The sequence below is a fragment of the Rhipicephalus microplus genome, chromosome 4 (genome assembly GCF_043290135.1).
Source record: "Rhipicephalus microplus isolate Deutch F79 chromosome 4, USDA_Rmic, whole genome shotgun sequence".
Lineage (NCBI taxonomy): Eukaryota > Metazoa > Arthropoda > Arachnida > Ixodida > Ixodidae > Rhipicephalus > Rhipicephalus microplus.
In genome coordinates, this window is record NC_134703.1 from 7,691,709 (window position 1) to 7,712,422 (window position 20,714).

General features: G+C 42.0%; 1 protein-coding gene across 1 annotated transcript in view; it reads left to right on the forward strand.

Moving 5' to 3' along the window:
* LOC142814156 (retinoblastoma-binding protein 5 homolog) overlaps positions 1-20,714 on the forward strand; it is an 86,494-nt gene that overhangs the window by 12,561 nt on the left and 53,219 nt on the right. Inside the window, exons 5-9 of the mRNA XM_075892128.1 lie at positions 1,144-1,231; positions 1,322-1,393; positions 6,425-6,534; positions 7,056-7,175; positions 19,894-20,047. Coding sequence (XP_075748243.1) covers positions 1,144-1,231; positions 1,322-1,393; positions 6,425-6,534; positions 7,056-7,175; positions 19,894-20,047 — 544 coding nt within the window. The remainder of the gene's footprint in view (positions 1-1,143; positions 1,232-1,321; positions 1,394-6,424; positions 6,535-7,055; positions 7,176-19,893; positions 20,048-20,714) is intronic.

Below are 20,714 nucleotides of genomic sequence, written 5' to 3' on the forward strand. Positions count from 1 at the left end.
GTTAATATGCGCAACACACACGAAGTCCCCGCTTCTGCTCCTCCATGAACCACTGCCCCAATCATGAGGTAGTGATGGCGCTGATGTCATGGCGATGGTGTCGGTAACACGCTGCGACACTTGCTGACCACGCAGCAAGCAACACTTGCAAAACATACTGACCGCATGTGGAAGGTGCTGTTTGGTAGCAGACGATGGCAGTGCTCCTTAATGGCTTGTGACGTCATGCACACCATTGCAAAATGGCGGTCGCCAGTGGTGGGCAGAATTTACCGTCCAGTTTTCACACCTGTACAAGCATATTTGACCGTCTACCTTCATTTTTTGTCGGAAACCATAAATTATTGGGTGGCCATGTCATGGCCTCTTTAACTGTCATGCATAAATGGCCACTTTCTGGCATGTCATCGCCATATGAGAGCGCCACGCTGTGAGGGCATGCCCACGAAGCTAGCTCAGCTCAGGTCCTCGTCTGCCAGTCTGTCACATATGGAGGACACCACCCCATCCCTTCATACAAGCAAGCAGTGCTAATAGGTGAATAGTTTTGCTTCTAGTTTACCTTCCAAAGGCGAGTGCTGTAGCAAGCAATCGATGACACAAAATTTAAAGATACTCCACTTGTGTTATAAGCCAAAAACATGGTTTACCTGTTGCGTGCTGCTATGGGGCGATGCCCTGAAGAAGGTACTGGCTTGCAGACAACGGGGCCAGCTGAGCGCACTTTGTGGGCATGCGCTTACCCTCGCCTTGTTTGGAACATGGCTCTGTCATGCAGCCCTGATACACGGAAAGGTCACCGCTTGCATGTGCTAGTTGGATTCAAGCAGTTGCTGCTCGGCTAGCATAGTGATTGTGAAGCCTAAACCAATGCGAGAAATCCAAGAGTATATGCTGCCCTGTTCTTGTGGCATTGATGGGCTTCAGTCGTCTCACAGAATGCATGGGCTTTTCAAAGCGACCGTTCTTGCAAAGGGGTCGTCATGACTTCTCTGAGGATTCAATTGACTCCTCACTCTAACTGAATTTCGTTTTTTCCCCCTATCAAGAATTATGAGATGGTTCCTTGAAAAATCATTGCTTTGCTGTCAGTGCTTGCTGCGTAATCATGGTCATTGCAGGCGGTGTTTGCGTCTCTTCCAGCAAAGCATTTCTTGTGTGCCCAATCAAGCATGCTGCCGTGCTCGTCAACGTAGATGGAGCACATTCCACAATTCCCCTCGACGATGAGGTAGTTATTGTGTTTTCACAATTTTGAACCACATTCTCACTGTCATTTGATGTTTTCTCATTGCTGTATTTTGCTTCTGGTAATTTTCAGTCCGACCTGAACATTGTCGCTTCGTTTGACAGAAGAGGAGGCCATATCTACACAGGGAATGCGAAGGGAAAGGTATGCTGCAGTATTTTTATAGTGCTTAATGTGTAATGATACAGAAAAGCAAAAATGTAGTGAAGCTTGAATGCTTGAAATATTTTGTATAGTTGAAACTGTTACTATTTCTGTTGATGGATTTTCGTAAAGGCTGGGGAAGTGCATCAAAGTGTCTGTTTACATACCATTATGCTCAATCTGACTCATGTCATGCGGCATCCAATTTTGCCACTGATGCCTTGATATCACTGATTTCACTTTTTCTTGTTTTATCAAAAGATAGCATTTGAATGCGAGGTTTTTACATTAATGGGGATGACGTACGGACATGAAGCATTCAATGGGCACTAAAGTAGAGCGAAATCAGTTCCGACTCGCAGAATATTTTTTTATTAGTCTTTTTTTTACATACCACATAACAAGGAGAAAAAAAGGCTAAGTTAACCTTGCTGTTTATTTACTTATTTATTAATTAAAGGTACTTTCAAGGCCTGAATGCACTACAGAAGCGAGTGGTGTGAACAATCGGAGGTGCAGTTATAGAAAATAGAAATAAACAGCAAAACAAAAAAATTACAGGGCATCATTTACAGCGAGCTTCTAGTCTTTTTGGTCCGTTATAAAGGCAAAGGAGGTAGGAAGGTGGTTCCAGGCGGTGCTTGTCTTTGCCACAAAGGAATCATTGCACAGTCTTGTGCAACAGGATGGTAGGCCCACCTTAAAGCGATGATCGGTCCTTATTGACATGAAGTGAGGTGGATGAAAAAGGGCGCCCTTCAAATGGCTGTCATAATGATAGATTTTCTGAAAAAGGCCAAGACTAGACAATTTGCAGTGCAATGAAAGATTAGGTAAGTTTAGAGTGCTTTTCATAGATATGGCACTGAAAGACATGAATAATTAGATAAGATGGAATGTGCTGCACGATTATGAGTGGCTTTGAGTTACTGAATTTAGCACAGAAACTCAATGGGGCTGATGAAAAAAATTTGTACACTCGCGTTATGTCTTTTAAGCCAAGGTTGTGGCTCAAGCACACCACCCATTTACAGATTTTTTTCGTCACAAGCTTCTCCTTTCTGCTGTTTTTTAGTTTTGCTGCTATTAGTGCAGTGCCCTAATATGACACCATTTTTATCCAGAATGAAGAAGCCGAGAAGAGTTGTTAGCTGCCTTTGAAGTCGATTGTTCTTATTTAGTTCCATGAAACTGTGCAGCCTGGAGTAAAAGATGCAGCGGTAATTAATGAGCTGTTTAAAGATGGCTTCACAAGCTGTAGTTCATGGCTTAGTCATTTACATCTCATTTGCTTATTTGCCTTTCCTCGCTTGCCAAGTGTCTGGTCATGTTAAAACTGAAATATTCTTTAATCCAAACACCTAAGTTTTCAGTCTGGCTTCTTGTTATACTTCTAGGCTTGTGCAAATAGTGAATTTTAGGTTCGAAGTCGATTCGAAGTGAATACGGATTTTGGTCGAATAGTATATATATCACATACTGTTTTTAAAAAATGGACAGATTTGTCATGGCCTTTTAACCTTTACAATTAAAAAAAATGAAAAAAGGCCTGTGCAAATGCCATTCGTTTGGTCAAAAGAAGTGGAAAGAACTTTGAATAGTAGCAGGATTTCACTTTGAATGAATTCAAGTGATAGTTCTGTAAAATATGTTACGTTTTAAAGTTTGCCATACTTAGAGCGTATAAGTTGGTATTTATATATTTTATTTATTTTTTAAATAATGCGGACAAAAAGTCCAAGCAGGGTGAGCAAAATACATAATAATAAGAGAAAACAAGGTTGCAAAGTGTTTTTTTATAAAATGTTCTTAGTTGTAAGAAAAAAAAAAAGCAATTTAACAACTTGGTCATGATACAATTCTAAGGAAGTTATAAAAGAGCAACAGTATTTTCTTCAAACGTTAACGGGCGTTCAGGGAATGTTTCTGTTAGTTTATTCCAAACAGCAATAGTTTTTTGGAAAAAGGAGTAGTGATAAGTGTCACTCCTTGTGAAGATCGGCTTTAAAGAGTAACAAGCTCCAAAGTTTAAAAATGAATCGATCTGAGGGTAACATCCTCATTTAACCTTGAAGTGGGGCTTTGCAGCAGTGCAGATTTTTTTCTTTGATGTCTTTTTTCGCGGCTTTGCCTTACTTCACTCCAGTCAAAATACTTTTGCAGGGAGTCGCATGCTAACTAGTGTGCACTTGAATAACTTGAATAGGTGCTTTCACGGCTTAGCACAACTTTACTGTAGTGAAATCATCTTTACAGGGTGTTACATGCAGATTGGTATGCATTTATTCACTCGTTTTGAATAATTTGAAATTTTTATTTCCCAAATTCTGTTTGAAGCAAATTAGAATACTGCATTATTTGTTTGAATATTCTAATTCTCCACACAAGCCTACATATTTCTGCTTGATTAAGAATGTATGAAATTGCTAGTACAAATGTACTCATATAACAAACAAGTCTACTGGGAACTGTACATTGCAAACATTACTGGTGCTCTTCAAAAGCAGCAGACTGCAGCAAGCCATAGCTTATAGTATTTAGGCTTAATCATTCTCTATATTTTTCATTTTTTCTTAAGTTTGATTGCTTTCTTGTCATTTTGCATTGCATTTTTCCTAATATCGGTTATTTCGGCTGGTCCAGAGAAATGACGTCGCAGCAGCCTGCAAAACTTCTTCCAGTTGCCTTATTAATTGTGCTAGTTGGCAATTTATTGTGAAGAAGCTGGTGGAAAAGATGTCACCACAAAAGTGCAAGTAGTGCTAGCTTTCATCTCTTTCAAACTCTTTCTATTGCCATCAGTTTATGCCTCTAACCTGGTAGCATGAAAGACCTAGTTTCACAGGCGCCGGTGTCAGCATCGTTGGCTGTGAGCGGGAAATTATCATCTTGTTTGTGACTAAAAAAATCTAGAAAGGTGCAAATGAAGTAAGGAAAGATCACTGGTTCACAGGAGAATCGAACCCAGGCCGTCTGCATGGCAAGCCGGTGTTGTATCATCAAGCTACGACGTTTGTTCGAACTGTTCTAGAAAAGAACGTTATATGAATGTCATATCCAAAAAGTCTCTTTTTAAAGGCCAACTCCGGCTATCTTTTACCATGTCACGGTAATCGTGCTTTTATGTTCCTGAGACACTCTTGTCACGTGCCTGTTAGCTGAAATGCTCAGCCACTTCGAAAATAATGTTTAATGAGCAAAAATGCGTATTACTGAAACCGAAACCAAACCGAGTGTAGTGTCTATGAATGACATACTACTTGAAAAGAACCGGAAATCCTGCAAGGTCGGGAAGAGCAGATGCTTCATGTGTTTCGCTGATAGGTGACTGCACCTCACCTTACCTGTGACTGATCGTTCCACGCTCCTCCGTGCAGTCAGATACTGACAGGTACGATTCGTTCGCATTTGGAGGTCAATGAGCATCGCCGTTATCCTTTAATGAAGCAGAAAATATTTTTGCATCTCCTTACCTGATTGGGCATAATGGTGACAGATGACACATCCGTCTAGGCCATCGAAGCTTGTGTCTGCGGCAACAAGCCAAAATGCTCACACCAAAGAATTTGTGGCCAAATTAAGAATCATTGAAATTGTCATGAAAAGAGGGCATAAGTTTGTGGAACGCAGTATGACTTTAATAAGTTCGATTATTAATATCAACCAAGTGAGTACCTTTCTCACGATAGATGAGGGTCTGCTGGATTTGGCATTCGTTACGGAAAGTGTATCAGTGCGTTAAAGTTTGTGCATGTGCACTCTTTAACAGCCATAATATTAACCATACTTTTCATGCGGTAAGCCGGCATCACTAGCTAAAACAGCCCACAATCGAGACGAAGTGTTGGGATGAACTGCAAGTATTTAGTGTCTGTCATTGTGTGCGGCCCACAATGCAATACCACTTGTCTCCTATCGCACACCCGCCCACAAGGAAAAGGAAATTGCATGCTTGAACAAGGATGCGCCGGCCAAATGCACACGATCTACAGCAGACAAACAGACACTGCAGTGGCACCTAAGTTTCCTCGCCTTGCCGAGCTTGACGTCATACACACAATGTTGCCAATATTTCTGGCAAGGAAGGTGAGCATTTTGAAGCAATATTAAATTGAAAACTATCTGCGAGACTCTGAAGCCTGTAATTTAGCATAAATTACGGAAACATGCAAATGGATTAATCCACTGAATTCCATCGAGATCCATCGACTTCGAGAAATTACAGCAGTTGACTTTTAATGCATGTAATATTTCATGGCAGAAACAGTGTAGAATCGTGCTAGGCATCAAGACATGTGAATTGCACATCAAGTGGGTGTTTTAAAAGCTCACCTATTATGAAGTAATAAGATATATTTAATCATCATTTGTTGCAAAACATCAACAAAGAGAGCAGCTGCATGTTGTTTGCTGATTCGCAAAGAGAAGAATTACAGTGTAGCTGGCACCTAACAGCTGTACTCGGAGTTGGCAGCTGAGAATGTATTTTGAAGTGGCTAATGTTACTTGCACTGTCGTTTGTTTCCTTACGACATGACTGAGGCATACACTGAGAACTGACGCCAGTCTAGAATTGCCAGCGTAGCAGTTGAGACGGCGATGTGCACTGGTCCCCATTACGCCTTCATGTTTTGCTCTTGAAGACACAGCTAGAGTGCCCTTGAAGTCTTTTTAAGAGGTTACGTTGTGCCTAAATAGGAGCACAGCTGTTTTCGTAGAGGGAAGCACGCTACTATATTAAACTGAGGCCTTTGCCCATACTCATAGGTTGGTGATAAATGTGGAGCTGACTGAGGCATATTTATGAACTAAGTATATTTTGCCTAACTTCAGACTCAGACTCACCAGAATATTCTTCAAGCAGGCTCTCTTGGATGTGGGCTTTCATTTTTTTTTCACCTGTACTCACTTATACTCAAGCTTAGCATAACATTGTTCATTCACTCTCAGACTTGTCGTTCGATCTGAGTGAGGCAGTTGACATGATGTATGCTGACATATGCCCTTATGTGTTTCACATGTCTGTCACAGATACTTGTCGTGTCAGTCCCAGATCTTGAAGTGAAGGCATCATTTCGAGTAACCACTGGAACATCCAACACTACGGCAATCAAGTCGATCGAATTTGCTAGGCGGGGCGAGTAAGTTGCTTATTCTGCTCCTTTGTGAACTTTGTGCTGCCTGTTATGTTCTCACTTGATTAACTGCTTGTGCTTATGTCCCACATTCTCAAATAACTACAAGCAATTCACTGCTGTCTCTAAAGCATAAAGTGCACAACCATCGTATATGGTCAGTGTGGTACTGACATCTGGGGGCAGTGAATTAACTTGAAGGATAACAAGGAAACATGTGAATAGCCTTGCAATATGCGTTGGAATGGTAAGTGATAGGTGTTACAATACGAGATAGTAAAGGAGGAAGGGACGTTCCAGCTGACACTAAGAAGAAAACGCAGTTCGTGCAACGGGAGGTTGTTTAACACAGTCGGTACAGAGAGATGAGAAGCACAGTCGTGTATGGCAGTGGCCTTGATGGAGTGACGAAATTGTGAAGTTTGCAGGCAGGCAATGAATCATCAGCTGAGGTAAATTGGAGATCGTTGGGAGAGGCTTTTGTACTGCAGAGTGCATAAGCCATAAATAAATCTACTTCTGTGCAGCTGCTTCCTGGTGAACACAGCTGACCGTATAATACGAGTCTACAGTGCAAGTGATGTGATGTCTTTCGGCCGAGATGGGGAGCCAGATCCTCTGCAGAAATTGCAAGACTTGGTCAACAAGTAAGTACAACTGCAATGGCACCATCATGTGAATCAATCTTTCGATCATGGAATAGATTAATGCAGGATGTTTCTTAAATGCAAAAAGTCTTCAAACTTAGCCCTTCTTGCTTAGCTCACCTCGCAATAACTGCTACTTCATTAAAATGCATTTGTTTTGTACATTTATCTAATGCTGATGTCTGAACACATATTTTTACCATAGTAATGCTACGCTGACATGCCATTATATATAGTAGTCAGTCTTCTTGTGCTCTTTTAGCCATAGTCTTAATGTAACAAAGTCTTAAAAATGCTTTATTACTTTTTGTGAATGTATGTGTGTATGACACACTTATGACAACAAGTTTGTACTTCAAGTGTGTAAAAACCTTACATGTAACTGTGTTGTTACTTTTGTTGCCTATACTTCACCGCGCTATTTTTTAATAATCGCTATATAATTAGTGCCTTCTTTATTTTCATGTTACTGTTTTTTACATCTATTAGCCTTGTTTACTAAGTATGTGATCTTGACACAGAGGAATGTTTGTGTAAGTTGCCTTGATGCATGCCTGTATTCACTTTTTCTCTTTCTTCCTGGGCCCCTTTTTTCAGGCCTGCAGTATTGTGTAAGTAAATAAAATATAAATTTTATGAACCAGAGTTGAAAGTACAAGAAAATCAAGTCGTTATTGCGCTAAATAATAATAATCTTTATAGTTTTGCATACCGAAATCACCATACATTTATGCTTAGCGAAGGACTCCCGATTAATTTTGACAACCTGGGGTTCTTTCAAGTGCACGTAAGTCACAGTATCTTTATAGGTCTGCTTGCATTTTTCCCTCAATGAAGTATGGCCGTCATGGTAGGGATTGGAACCCGCACCTTTAGTATTTGCATGCACGAGATAGAGGGCATACCTCAAAGATGTGTCTGTGAGCTGAAAGAACTTATCCTAAATAAATTTAACTTGTGTTTGCCTACGTAGAGTTCCATTAAAAGCCTTTTATACTGAACAACAACAGTAGCATAAGTTGCGGAGAAGTACTGAACTTGTCTTTGATGAAAATTTGGACATTAATGTGTGCCTTCCTATCCGCCATCATATTTCGAAATGTTTATGGTAACCGTACTCGTGGCCTCCAGTTTCTTGAGCTTTATATTTGCCTATTCTGAGACTAGTTCATGTATGTCACCCCATTTTCATAAGTGTCGCTGCACAAACTAAATGCCATATTTACTTGCATAATGAACACACTTTTTTTTTTCAAAAAAGGTAACACCAATCTCTGGGGAGGGTTCATTACACGGGAGGAAAAAGTCACGAGAGTTACAACAGCGAAAATTTCACGTGACAGCATTGCTTGTTTTGACTCGTGAAATTCACGACAAATCTTTTTTTTCTAATCCGAAGCTCGTCTTGTTTCCTCCCGTAACGAAAGCGCACTGATCGACACTGAAGTGTCGTCCAGCCACTCGGTTGTAATGCTCCAGCTCATGCTGTTTGTTAACAGCCCTGCAGCTAGCGTACTGGCCTAATGTGTCCTGCGCGCCATATGTCCCAACTAAGTTCACAACTAACTTAACAACAAAAATGCAGCATCAGGTAGTGGCGCATAAACGTTGCAGTGGAAGTTGCAGGTGCAGAACCCATCATCGGCGCGGTGGGTGTGGTTGGGCTTTGCATGGCCTCTGAGAGGGCAGGCGCATGGCGTGTTTCTACGCCGCGCACCCGCCATTTCAGAGGTCACACGCCTTGTTCTTTGCAATGGTGTTTTTTGCCACATAGAAATAAATTCCTTCCTTCATGTTTTTTGCTTTGTTTTTGTGCTGCTGTGCTTGCTTGGCGCTATCAGCAAAGAGGTTTCTCTTCCATTTGAGAGATGGTGCTTTGCCACAAATGGCGCGACTTTCAAATTTTGATTGACGTTGTCTGCACTCGCGCTGCTCATAACTGCTTAGCATGGTTGCATAACTAGGTTTTGACTTTTATTGCGTTGTTATTTTTTAATGTAATGGCTTGAGTTAATGTTGTTTTGATCGTCAGTGACACTGCTATCATACCAAAGTAAAATGAACAAATACATTAAAAGTTTTTTTTTTTTCAAAGACCAAAATGGGAGTGGGTTCATTACGTGAGTAAATAGGGTAATTTAATTTATGTCATTATATACATTATAGTGGAGCAGACGCACCAATGGGTATGCACCTGTGAAAGAGGTCAAAAAACCAGTGCTGTGATTGTATGAGAGCATGGTGGTCAGTAACAGGGTCAAGAAGACTTCTTTTCACTTCACTTTATTACCTTAAAGACCCTCTGGTAAGGGGATTTAACAAGGGGTGGGAATACATTTGTATGTGATTTGCAAGGACATAACTGAAAATAATCATAGAAAAGAAAAAACGCATGTGCTTTACATTCACATAATACAGAACTGAACACCGTAGAAGGAAAAAATACAGATGAGTACATGGGTTGATGTGTAAATTACGTCAGCACAAATAAATATACTATACCTAAACAGTATAAAGTAAAAATATAATAACACTCATTGTAAAAAGTCGGACAACCTTGAAGAAACACGTGAAACTTCATCAATGCCCAAATTATCATCCAGCACCTGCATACGCTGTCTTCGGAATGTGTAACTACAAGCCGCAACATGTCACCACATGCGCATCTGGCAGAGGCACTTCGACTGGGATCACCATTGCTCGCCATCGCCTATACGTTGTTGACCACCTTTTCAAGAAACTAATCGGTGGAGTTCCTGTGGCAAGGACTGTAACATCGCTATTCTCAAGGCCTAGATTTTCGTCGCAAATTATTATTGATGTTGATGCTGAGGTAGTTGTCACACTAGCGCTTGTATACTTATATAAATACCAGGGCCACTGTTTCTGTGATGAATGAGAGCCTTTATCGAAGACTCAAGAAAGGGACATCTCTCAGGCATGGTGCTGTCCACGACTAGCGCACAATGCATACATCCATGAGCTGTGTGTATGGTGTAAGACATTATGTACATCATCAAATGTTTTGTTCTGCCATCTTGCTTTCATGATCTCATCCTTGGTTAAAATATCGTTTTAAGTCATCCAGCAGTCATTGATTCTTCACGTGCGCAAGTGTCCCTTGTGCTAACATGTAAATTCTTGATGTGCGATCGTTCCCCTCTCACCAGTAAACTCATTGTTGATGCCGAGACCAACTTGCACTCGAGGCTTTAGTCTTCATTACCCTTACGTGTACTACTCAACCTGACACCAAAATAGTGGTTACGTTGTCTCAAGTGTTTACTCAGCGCAAGGGCTTCGTTCTTCCGTTTGCCGTTCTCACTATCGGATCTGGATAAACCAGAATGCTAGTCACAAACCACTGCAAATACCTTATTGCCTTACTTCGTGCTGAGACTTTAGGGTATGCACAATCTGTCGACCACATTGAGGATCTTCCCACTGACTCTTACAGTTGTTGCATTCATGCAATCACCCCTGCATCTCAGCTACCAAGTTCGTCAACATTCTAAACTACCATAGATGCGAATCTCTCCCGCTATCATCGCCGCCAACTGCTTCTTGTTCTTGACAGGTTAACCACTTCTTTTGGATTTCGCAAAGCATTGCTCGGCCCCACCATGACTCATACCATCGACACCTGTTCACACATGCCCTTGCGACAGCGGCTTCAGTGCATTTCCGCCGAAGGGCACCACGTTATTATGGAGCAAGTGGATGACCTGTTCAATGTGGAGTATTACAGCCTTCTCAATGTCCTTGCTCATCACCTTTGGTGTTGACAAAGAAAAAAGATCGCTCCATTTGATTTTGCATTGAATATCACCACTTAAATATCATTTCGAAAAAAGAAAAAGATGTCTAATCATGGTAGCAGATAGATAATGCTCATAACTGCTTACAAGGTGCCGAATACTTCATTTTCTTAGATCTGTGTTCTGGGTATTGGCACGTAACAATGGCTGGTTGCGATCACCCTGAAACAGCCTTCATAATGCCCGATGGTCTATACCCATTCAACGTCTTGTTATTTGGGCACTGCGATACACCTGTAACATTTGGGCACATGATCCATACCATCCTTCAAAGCCACAAGTGCTTCTGTTACCTGAGTGACATAGTCATCTTTTCAACAGATTTACAGACATACCTTGCTCGTCTGCACAACATTCTCACATGCCTCACTTTGGTAGGTCTACAACTCAACACCAGGAAGTGCGTGCCACTTTGTTGTGTGGAAGCTAACCATCTTGGGGCATGTCATCACAAAAGACAGCATTTTTCCGGATCCGAATAAGCATCAAGCTGTTCCAGACTTCCCAAATCCCACTTTCATCAAAGTCCTCAGAAGTTTTATCGGCCTATGCTCCTGTTTTCATCACTTCTTAGGTAGCTTCGTGTCCGTCCTCACACTTTTGAAGAGTCTGCTTACCCCCCCGCAAAGGTATATCTGCATGGTCACCTAAATAGGATGACGCAGTTCGTCTGTTGTGCTACCTGTTGACCTCATCACCTATAGTTTGCCACTGTGGCCGAACTGCTTTCATGGAAGAAATTCACTTCGTCTCTCAGTGCAGTTTTGGCACAACGAAAAGACACCAAAGGTGAATGCGTTATTACTTATGTTATGTTTGTCAAGCTCTGAAGAAGGCTGAATTAAATAACTCTTTAACGGGGAAGGGCTGCTGGCAAGAATTTGGACATAGACAAAGCTTTGCTTATACTCTTACAGTTGTCCCATCCTTTTGACGTTGTTACTGACCACCAAATTTTGTGTGAGCTTTCTACCATGCAAGACTCGTTGGAACGCTTGGGTCATTGGGCACTTTGCTTGCAAGTACTTAATACAGTCAAATCTCGTTGTAGCAAACCTCAGATTAACATTTTTTTCAGATGAACATCATTTACTAAAATTCCTCTCCGAATGTCCATTGGTTTAATGTAAAAATATTTCAATACTACAAATTTCAGAATACCGAATGTTTCAGAATAATGTATTGAATTTTAGCCCCCTTATATCTCCACAAAACTTCAAAATAATGAATAGTGATTTAAAAAGTTACTCGTGGCTGCGAAAATAATGCCCAGCTCCGTACCTGCCACTATCACCATCATCAGAATGCCCGCGTATTTCTCTATCTGCCCGCCCTATTCTAATGTGTGATAATAGCCCATCATTACCACCATCATCATCGCCTGGTACTACTTGCTTTTTGTGTCAGGCTTGATTTGATTTGATATGGCACATACCCACTCTTGGGGATCAGCCAAAACAGCATAGCATAATTTTTCTATGAGCGCCGTTGCCCTGTTGTCTTTGTTTTCGTCGAGCAGCTTTGCCTGTGCACTTATTCCACGGTTGTTTTCTAGCCTTTTGGTTGGTGGTTGAACATTAAAGATGAGCTCCAGAAGCAGCATGAAAGGAATGCTGCGACAGTGAAAAATGCGACACGGGTGACCTATGGGATGTTTCACTCGAATACTACGCACAGTGCTATGACGAAGCATGCTTGTGAGCTTAGCTGACGATCGACATGGTCCATATCATTTGTCGTGATTTTAATGAGAGTGAAGATGACGTGGAAACAGTGCACACAAACCAACGTGAAGAATTGGCATTTAACACCAGTGCTTTGCAATGCATACAAAGGATGAGCATGCTTGAGAGTTCATCTTGCACCAATAGAGCTGCTCTTCCTCAAATACAGTAGAACCTCATTAATTTGAATTCGGTTATTTGAAAATCCCGCTCAATCCGCAATACTTTCGTGACCCCACATTTTGCACTATTAGTATAAGTGGATAACTTGAAACGGTGGTCAGCACCAGTCTGTGGAATTCGAAAACTTTGGGTGCCATGTGCTATCTCACTATCCTGATTTTGCCGCAAGCCCATGGAAACGACGGCCCTTACTAGCCACAAGGCAATGCAACGTAGCAATACTAGTGAGTGGCAGCTGAAGTAATCCAGTCTCGCTGGTTCGAGCACAAAAGAAAAAAAAAAATGTCGTGGTGGACTAAAAGTTACACCTGCGGAGAACAAAACATGCTTCACCGCAATACAGCGGTGACACGCGGGAAGCATATGGCATGTTTTTCGCAACGTCGGTGTGTCATGATTTGGGAGAATATCAAGTAGTTAATAAAGGACAGTTTAACGGAATTCGTGATATATGCAAACCCCCGATTGCTCCAGCAATTGAGCAATTGCATTGCTGAAGGAGTTCTTGTCAGCAATGCCTATTTCAAAAACAAAGTTCGAAAGCTTCAATGATCATGTTTCCAAGCCAAAACACATAGTAAATTCCATCGTAGTGGCAATTATTGAACTCACAGTTGGAAACGAAAATAATGGGCGAATGGTCGCAACATGACGCTCCGTAAGAGCGAGCAGCAGGTGACATGTTGCCCTCGTGTCACTACTGTGTTGCAGTGAAGATGACTTGCTATCCACAGGCGTGCATTTCAATTAATTCCGACAAGACTTTTTTTTTTTTTTTTTTGAGGCACAAGTGAGGTTCGTTGTTCCAGCGTGTTAGTGGCAAAATTGGGACGTGGTATTGCTGCAAAATATAACTCTTGTAGCCACAAAATAGCTGGCACAGCAAACAAGGAGCCTTGGTTACTTCAAGTAATTCCAAGTTTTTTGCATTCCACTTTTGTATGTTCTGTTAATTCAAAAACCTGCTTAACTCAAAGATTTCTCATGGCCCCAGTGAATTCGAATGAACTATGTTTTACTGTAAATGGGCGCTAGCTCTGTAATTTTCATGTTCGTTTTTTGGTGCTCATTACAGCATAACGCAATCGTGAATGTATACACCACACAGGTAGGCTACTGGCGCATTTTAAATTTCAGTTTTGTGTGCCAATTTTCAATACTTTCACTCCGACTTTTCAAAATAATGAACGATTTTCAGTGGTCCCTTCAGATTCGTTGTATCGAGAATTCACTGTATTTGTGTTGTATATAGCTCCAATCACAAGCATGTGGACACCGATTTGCTCTCCCGCTCATTAATAACACCAGATGTGGCTTCTCTGTCACCCCTCTTTAGCAACTTATCACCGTTTAGCTGCAGGGACATGCTTTTGCAGTGCAAGGACCCATACCTTGCCTTGTTGCTCAACTATCTTACCGATCTATTTGTTGTCCCTTAGATGAGAGTGTTATGCTGCCAGGCAGTCGACTTTTTTATGCGAGACTACATTCTATACCGCAGTGTCCACATGCCAGACGGTCGAAAGCGGCTCTGTGCTTCTCCTCGTCATTTTTACTCTGACGCCTTTCTCGTACCTTGCAACCACTACCCGGCTCTGCTTGCCCATTTGACCACGTTGGTATTGACTTGTACAACCTTCTTCCATATAGTGGCTCAGCATATTGGTGTATTATTGTCGGCATTGAACACACAACACGCTATGCTGAGATTGCAGCTCTCCCATCATTGACTGTCTGCAAAGTTGCTGTTTTCACTCTTTGCAACTTTGTTCTATGCCACGGTGCTCCATGAGGACTACTCGGTGCTTTGCGTCACGTGTTCCTATCAGATGTTATGCAAGCCCTCCTCGCTGAATGCAATGTCATTCACCGGAAATCAACTCCCTATCATCCACAGACAAATGGTCCCACTGAGGTGTTCAACTGCACACTCAGTGACATGCTGAGGATACCTTGTTGGACCTCACCAAATACGGCACCATTCTGCATTGCTGTGTACAATGATAACACAAACCTGTGTATACAATACCGTGATTCAAGCAGCTGTCGGCTTTTCCCCTCTTCTTTGTTTTGTTCAGCCACGAGCCTTCAGTTCTGACCCACTGGATACCATACTACCGTACAAACATGCTGCTTCTGAGTGCACCCAAATTTCCGAAGTTACACAACATGCCGGAAACTGCCGTTAGTTGCTTTGTTCGCTGACAAGCAAAGCTAAAGGTCTACAAAAGACACGACATAACGTCATTCATCACTCATTCATCATATCCCCCTTGTTTGACTACCCGCCCGCATCCCTGGTCTCTCTTCTGAACTTCTGGTTTGTTACCATGGTCCATATCGTGTCATTTGACACCACCTCGCTGCTGAACTACATTGTCGAGCTCCTCACACTATTGTCAGACTTGTGTCGTCAACAATGCGAGACCATGCACGTTGACCGCCTAAAGCCGTACTATGACCACGTCTTTATACCTAGTCCCTGAGTTGGCAAGATGGCTACACTTCACCCTGGGGATATTGTCGTAGTGCAGATGCACCAGCCTGTGCAAGATGACAAAGGAGCGCTGCTGTGATAGCGTGAGAGCCTGTGCGATCTTTGCGAGCCTTGCTGTGCCTTCCTTCTTCATCATTACCTCATTGTCTTTGTTAATCTCATCAAGGAACCTCATTGCAACTGAAGCATAGTAGCATCAAATCGTGTATGTACAGAAGGCAACGAAAGCTTTGCAAGCAGCACGCTGATTCTATCCTTTTAACTACGTGCAATGCACTAATGCTCTCAAAGATTCACACCATACTATATATTGAGGTTCTTGTATTCATACAGCTGCTGTTGCTAACGTAAGAGTACATTGTCATCTGGTGTTCATCTATTTTTCATGTGATTTTCAAATAGCCTTCTTTTTCTGTTGAGAAAAAGACCATGGTCTAGGTTACTTCAAATCTCTGTACCGATCATTTCTCGGCGTGCTCGGCAGTTTCGCATCGACACTTTATTGATTAAGTTGAGCATATTTAACATAGTTACATATAATATTTGTGCACTGTAAAAGACATAACTAGCTTGAACACTGCCTATCAAGGTGCAATGGCTGTCATTAGTGCAAAGCATTTTGTCACTGTTGAAATATCTGCTAATACAGTGTTATCTTGGGATAGCCAGTCATATTACAGCAGAAACGTTTTGCTGCATTAATGTAAAAGGTGTAATTAAAACTTGGAGGACGCTTGAGCTTTGCTTTCAAGAGCAAAATGCGATGGCGTAATCAAACCGTGTTCATATCGCCTTCCCAATCTTTCGCCTTTGCAGTGACGACCTAAACCGTGCCGCAAGGAAAGCCTAAGTGCAGAGTCATCCGTTATCGATGCTTGCAACATGACGGAACTCGGCTGCAAGACCAGACGGCAGAGGGATGCCATTTAAAAGCATGGCCATTCGCTCTTTGCACCATCTTGCGGGTGTTGTGTCAAGCTGCTGAAAACCTCAGAGATATGCGTACCATGCTCAGTGACAACTTTTGTTGGCTTTGAAAGAAAAGCTACGAAGGCGGAGCTTCTGCACGTGTGGCAATACGCGAAGTAGTCCGTTACGGCGCGCGTTTTGTAATGCTATGAAAAGTGGCGGAGGCGCACCATCAGCGTTTCATGTAGACGCAGACGCCGCTCAGCGGTTGAGGTGCACATAAAAAGGCGGGGCTTTCTCACGCATTCAAAAACGTGAAGTCACAACAAATAAATTAAAGGAATTACTAATTATCTTAATGGTGTGAGCTGCGTCTTATCTCGAATAACTGCACATAGAAAATAAAGGAGGAATCGTTATGTTTCACGTTCAAAATATGAGCGTTATTGTGGAACTACATTCACGTGCGGTAGGATTCGTGCAATTTGGCTTTGTAGCCTTCGCTTCAATGCCAAGAAAACCTGTCGCCAAGTATACCAACGCTAAATGGTCGATATAGTAAATGGCTCACTTTTACTATGCTAGAGGATGTATGTGTAGTGGCTGAGTGGCTAAGTGCATTGTGCCACGGCATTGTGGCACAGGGGGGGGTCACACAGCCAAATCTCAAGTGCTACTTGAATTGAAGATTTTATCATTTCTTTATTTGCATCTTGCTCCGCTCGCAACCAAAAACTCCGCCGACAACAACGCTGCAATTTCTGTGAAACGAGCTTATTACTGTTCTTTCATTAATAGCTTACAGCTCATCATTATAGTTGTTTTGGTGGCATTGTGGTGGCATAAAAAAAATATGGGGGCACCTATGACTTAATGTGCAGAACGCATTTACTTGTTGCTGGGTAGCGATGAGTTGCAGTGAAACATTGTTGAGCTCTTAGCTGGTGTTCTCCTGAGTCTAATGGATCATGTCGTATGGATTGCTGAGCTTCTTGTGCCTTTCATCAGTTTAAAAAGTGTGACTATACAAAACTTTGGCTAAAGAGTGCTACAACGGGACATGAAGGAAGGGACAGGAACAAGCCCTAACTAGTAACTGACAACTATGAATTTTTATTTCGCTGCAGTGGAATATGTACAGCGCTACAACGGGACATGAAGGAAGGGACAGGAACAAGCCCTAACTAGTAACTGACAACTATGAGTTTTCGTTTCGCTGCAGTGGAATATGTACTCTTGGAAAAAGATGATGAATAATAAGTTATGATGACAGCTCTCTTATTAGAACATAAGCGAAGATTACATGAGCAGGTCTATGGATGCCATCCTAACAGATGATTCATTTCGTGCGTGGATTATGTGAGCCTCGTAAATCACCCTGGTGCACTGGTCTTCTTAGTATTTTGGTTTTGTCGAAGCGTGGCATGCGCCCACATTTTCTGCAATGTAGGACAAGGTTACTGCCCATCCCGTTCTTCGGTGTGCATGCATGTTCTCGCAACCGATTATTTAGGCAACGACCCATTTGCCCAGTGTACAATTTTTTTACAAAGTAGTGGTACTATATAATATTAATTACTACACCCGATTGTCATTCAACAAACCGTCATGCATGCTTTTTGGAACAAGAGTTAATACAGTGTAGACTACTTATAACATAACCGCTTATTGTGCAGAACCGCTTACAATGCTGTCTTTTTCTACTCCCGCTTACCCTCCCATGGAACCCCTTGTACGCGCATACCGCTTATTGTGCAGTCCCCCAAGATGAAAGACCCATTATAACGCGCTTGCCGGATATTGTAACAAACACGGTAGCAAGTGCACTTCTGAAAGGAGGCGCGTCACGCTAGGTGCGCTACTGGGGAGCGAACGAGGTCGTTACTGAGGAGGAGGGGACACGGAGTGAACGAATGAAGGGCACAGGGAAGAAAAACAAAATAAAAAAGACCGCGGGAACTGTGCGGGCTCGCCGAGTAAGGGAGGAGGACGGTTTCCTCAGTGACCGATAAGCCTTTGCACCGGCTCCGACATGGCCACCACACACAAAGGTACATATCGTTAACGAAAATGAGGACGGCACATGTAGCGCTCAAATAGTGGTTCGCGATTTGGTTGCAATGTCTTAAATCGGGTGCACAACTGTGAAATCGAATGGTTGGAGTCTTTCACCGAGTCAAATTCTAGACGTGATTCGAGTCAGCAAATTTTCGCGATGGTGTTTTCATTTTTTTGGACACCCCCCCCCTCCCCCTTTCGTGTTCATTTCATTGGCAACGTGTGTTTTTGGACGTTAAATTTTTTTGACATTGATAAATTTAAATATTAGCAAGCATGCATCGCATGTTTCAATTCCTGGACATGCGAAGCTGCATGCTCAACATGTTTTGCTCAAGTTTGGCCCTTGAAAAAAGTTGTTTTGGTTATAGTGCGGTAGTGTGGATATTTGCGACTTCCACAACTTACATTATAAGCGGTCTATACTGTAACAGCTTTTTTCACGTTCACTTTTCTGCTCAATCTACTCACTTTATTCAGTGTGCTGAACACGACTGATATCACTACTCGAACTGCAACCTTTTTAGGATGCACCACGAACGTACAGGATGATAGCCATATTCTTTTCTTGAATAACATCGTGGCCATTCACAGGCCTTCGCGTGTAAATTTTTTATAGAAGCACTTCACACACACTGTACAGCATAGGGGCAGGAAACTGGCCGTGGTCAATCTACCAAATTGCACAGAAAAACTATCGCTCATTTGATGTGAGCAGGATCAGTTTCGGCCGTTCCGGAGCGCTGATGTAGTGATGTCCCTTTTCACGACCTTTGAATGGGCTGACAAAAATGGCAAAAGGTTCTTTTTTCAGCGGGGCGAGTGCTTCCAGCAGAGGTGTTCGGGGTGGAGGGTCATCTGTAGGTCGAGGAACCTGAGGTGGTCATCAGTGGACTGTGTAAATCCCTTCAAGGTTGAATTTAAAGATTTCAGAGTGCATTTCACATATTTCACAAAGGTGAAATAAAAACTCAAGGTTTTCAGTCAGTGCTTAGTCCTGTACTCTCTTTCTTTGTCTGCTGGTAGTGCTGTTTGTCTGAAGTTCAGTATGTACCAATGAGCCAGCATTAGTACTTTATATCGGTGACACTACAGCTCTCTTTTGTACACCAGAAGCCTTGCTGTGTCCGCTTTGCAGCCGCTCACTCTGCCTGTCACATTGTCAGGGACTTCACTATCTGACGAATCACCTAACGTTCAGTTTTAAAACAACCTAATTAACAATGCTCTTCTGTTCAAAACCTGGTTTTGCAACTTTCGGTTTTGTTATAGCCACATGTGCAGTCATGAAAATGGTGTCATTTTCTTGCCACAGTTCTTTTAATACAGAGGGGTGACACGATGTGCAAAGTAATGCTGTTGCTTTGATGAGCAAACGTTAACTACCATAGCACAGTACCACCAGAACATTCACAATGAACAAATGTAAAGTATCTAGAGCACTTGCGGGCTGTTACATGTTCTTCATCTCTGTGAGACAGCTGCCAGCTGTGGCCAGTTTTTGTGTAAAGCAGAAAATTCTCTTCCAGAACCATGTGGAAGAAGTGCTGCTTTTCGGGTGACGGGGAATACATTTGTGCTGGCTCTGCCAGGCAGCATGCTCTGTACATCTGGGAGAAGAGCATTGGAAACTTGGTCAAGATCCTGCATGGTACCAAGGGTGAACTGCTGCTTGATGTTGTGGTGAGCAACTCATAGTATGTGTCAATTCACTTAGTTAACACTGTTCCAGTGTGTATCAGCCGAGCTCATTGAAACATCACCAATGCTATTGGGCAGTTTTTCTGTACTTCCCACGTCAAATGTTTCCATCCATGTACTGAAAGAGAAAGTTATGATGGTGCCAATAAAATATGCGGAGAAAAAAAAAAGCCAGGCCTGCATGGAATACACATCAAAGTTGATGTAATGGCCTTCATAGAGCCCGTTCTAAAACACTCTTGAGAGGAGGTGCCATTTAAAACAGTCTTTTTTTCCTTTATTGATATAGCCTTTTATGCTGATTTCAAATATGTAGTTAGTTTTGTAGTAAGGGGAGATGCTACTCGAAGATATTTTTTTTTTAATATTCACCCTAGAGCAATGAAACTTAAGCTGTTTATGGAACTTTTTTTGCTGATTTCAAATATATAAATACTTTTCTTGCAAGTTGATTACTTTTAGCTCTGCGAAATGACAAATTTAAAACCCTAACGCATTTGCCCCCCCTCTTTTCATTCCTGAACTTCCGTAATTTTTTACGATTCATAGTTCATAATCTTTGAAAAAAAGTGTAGAATGCAAATAACCAATTAGGAAGCACATACAAAATATGTAATAGGTGTGAAAAATAATGGACATAAAAAGTTCA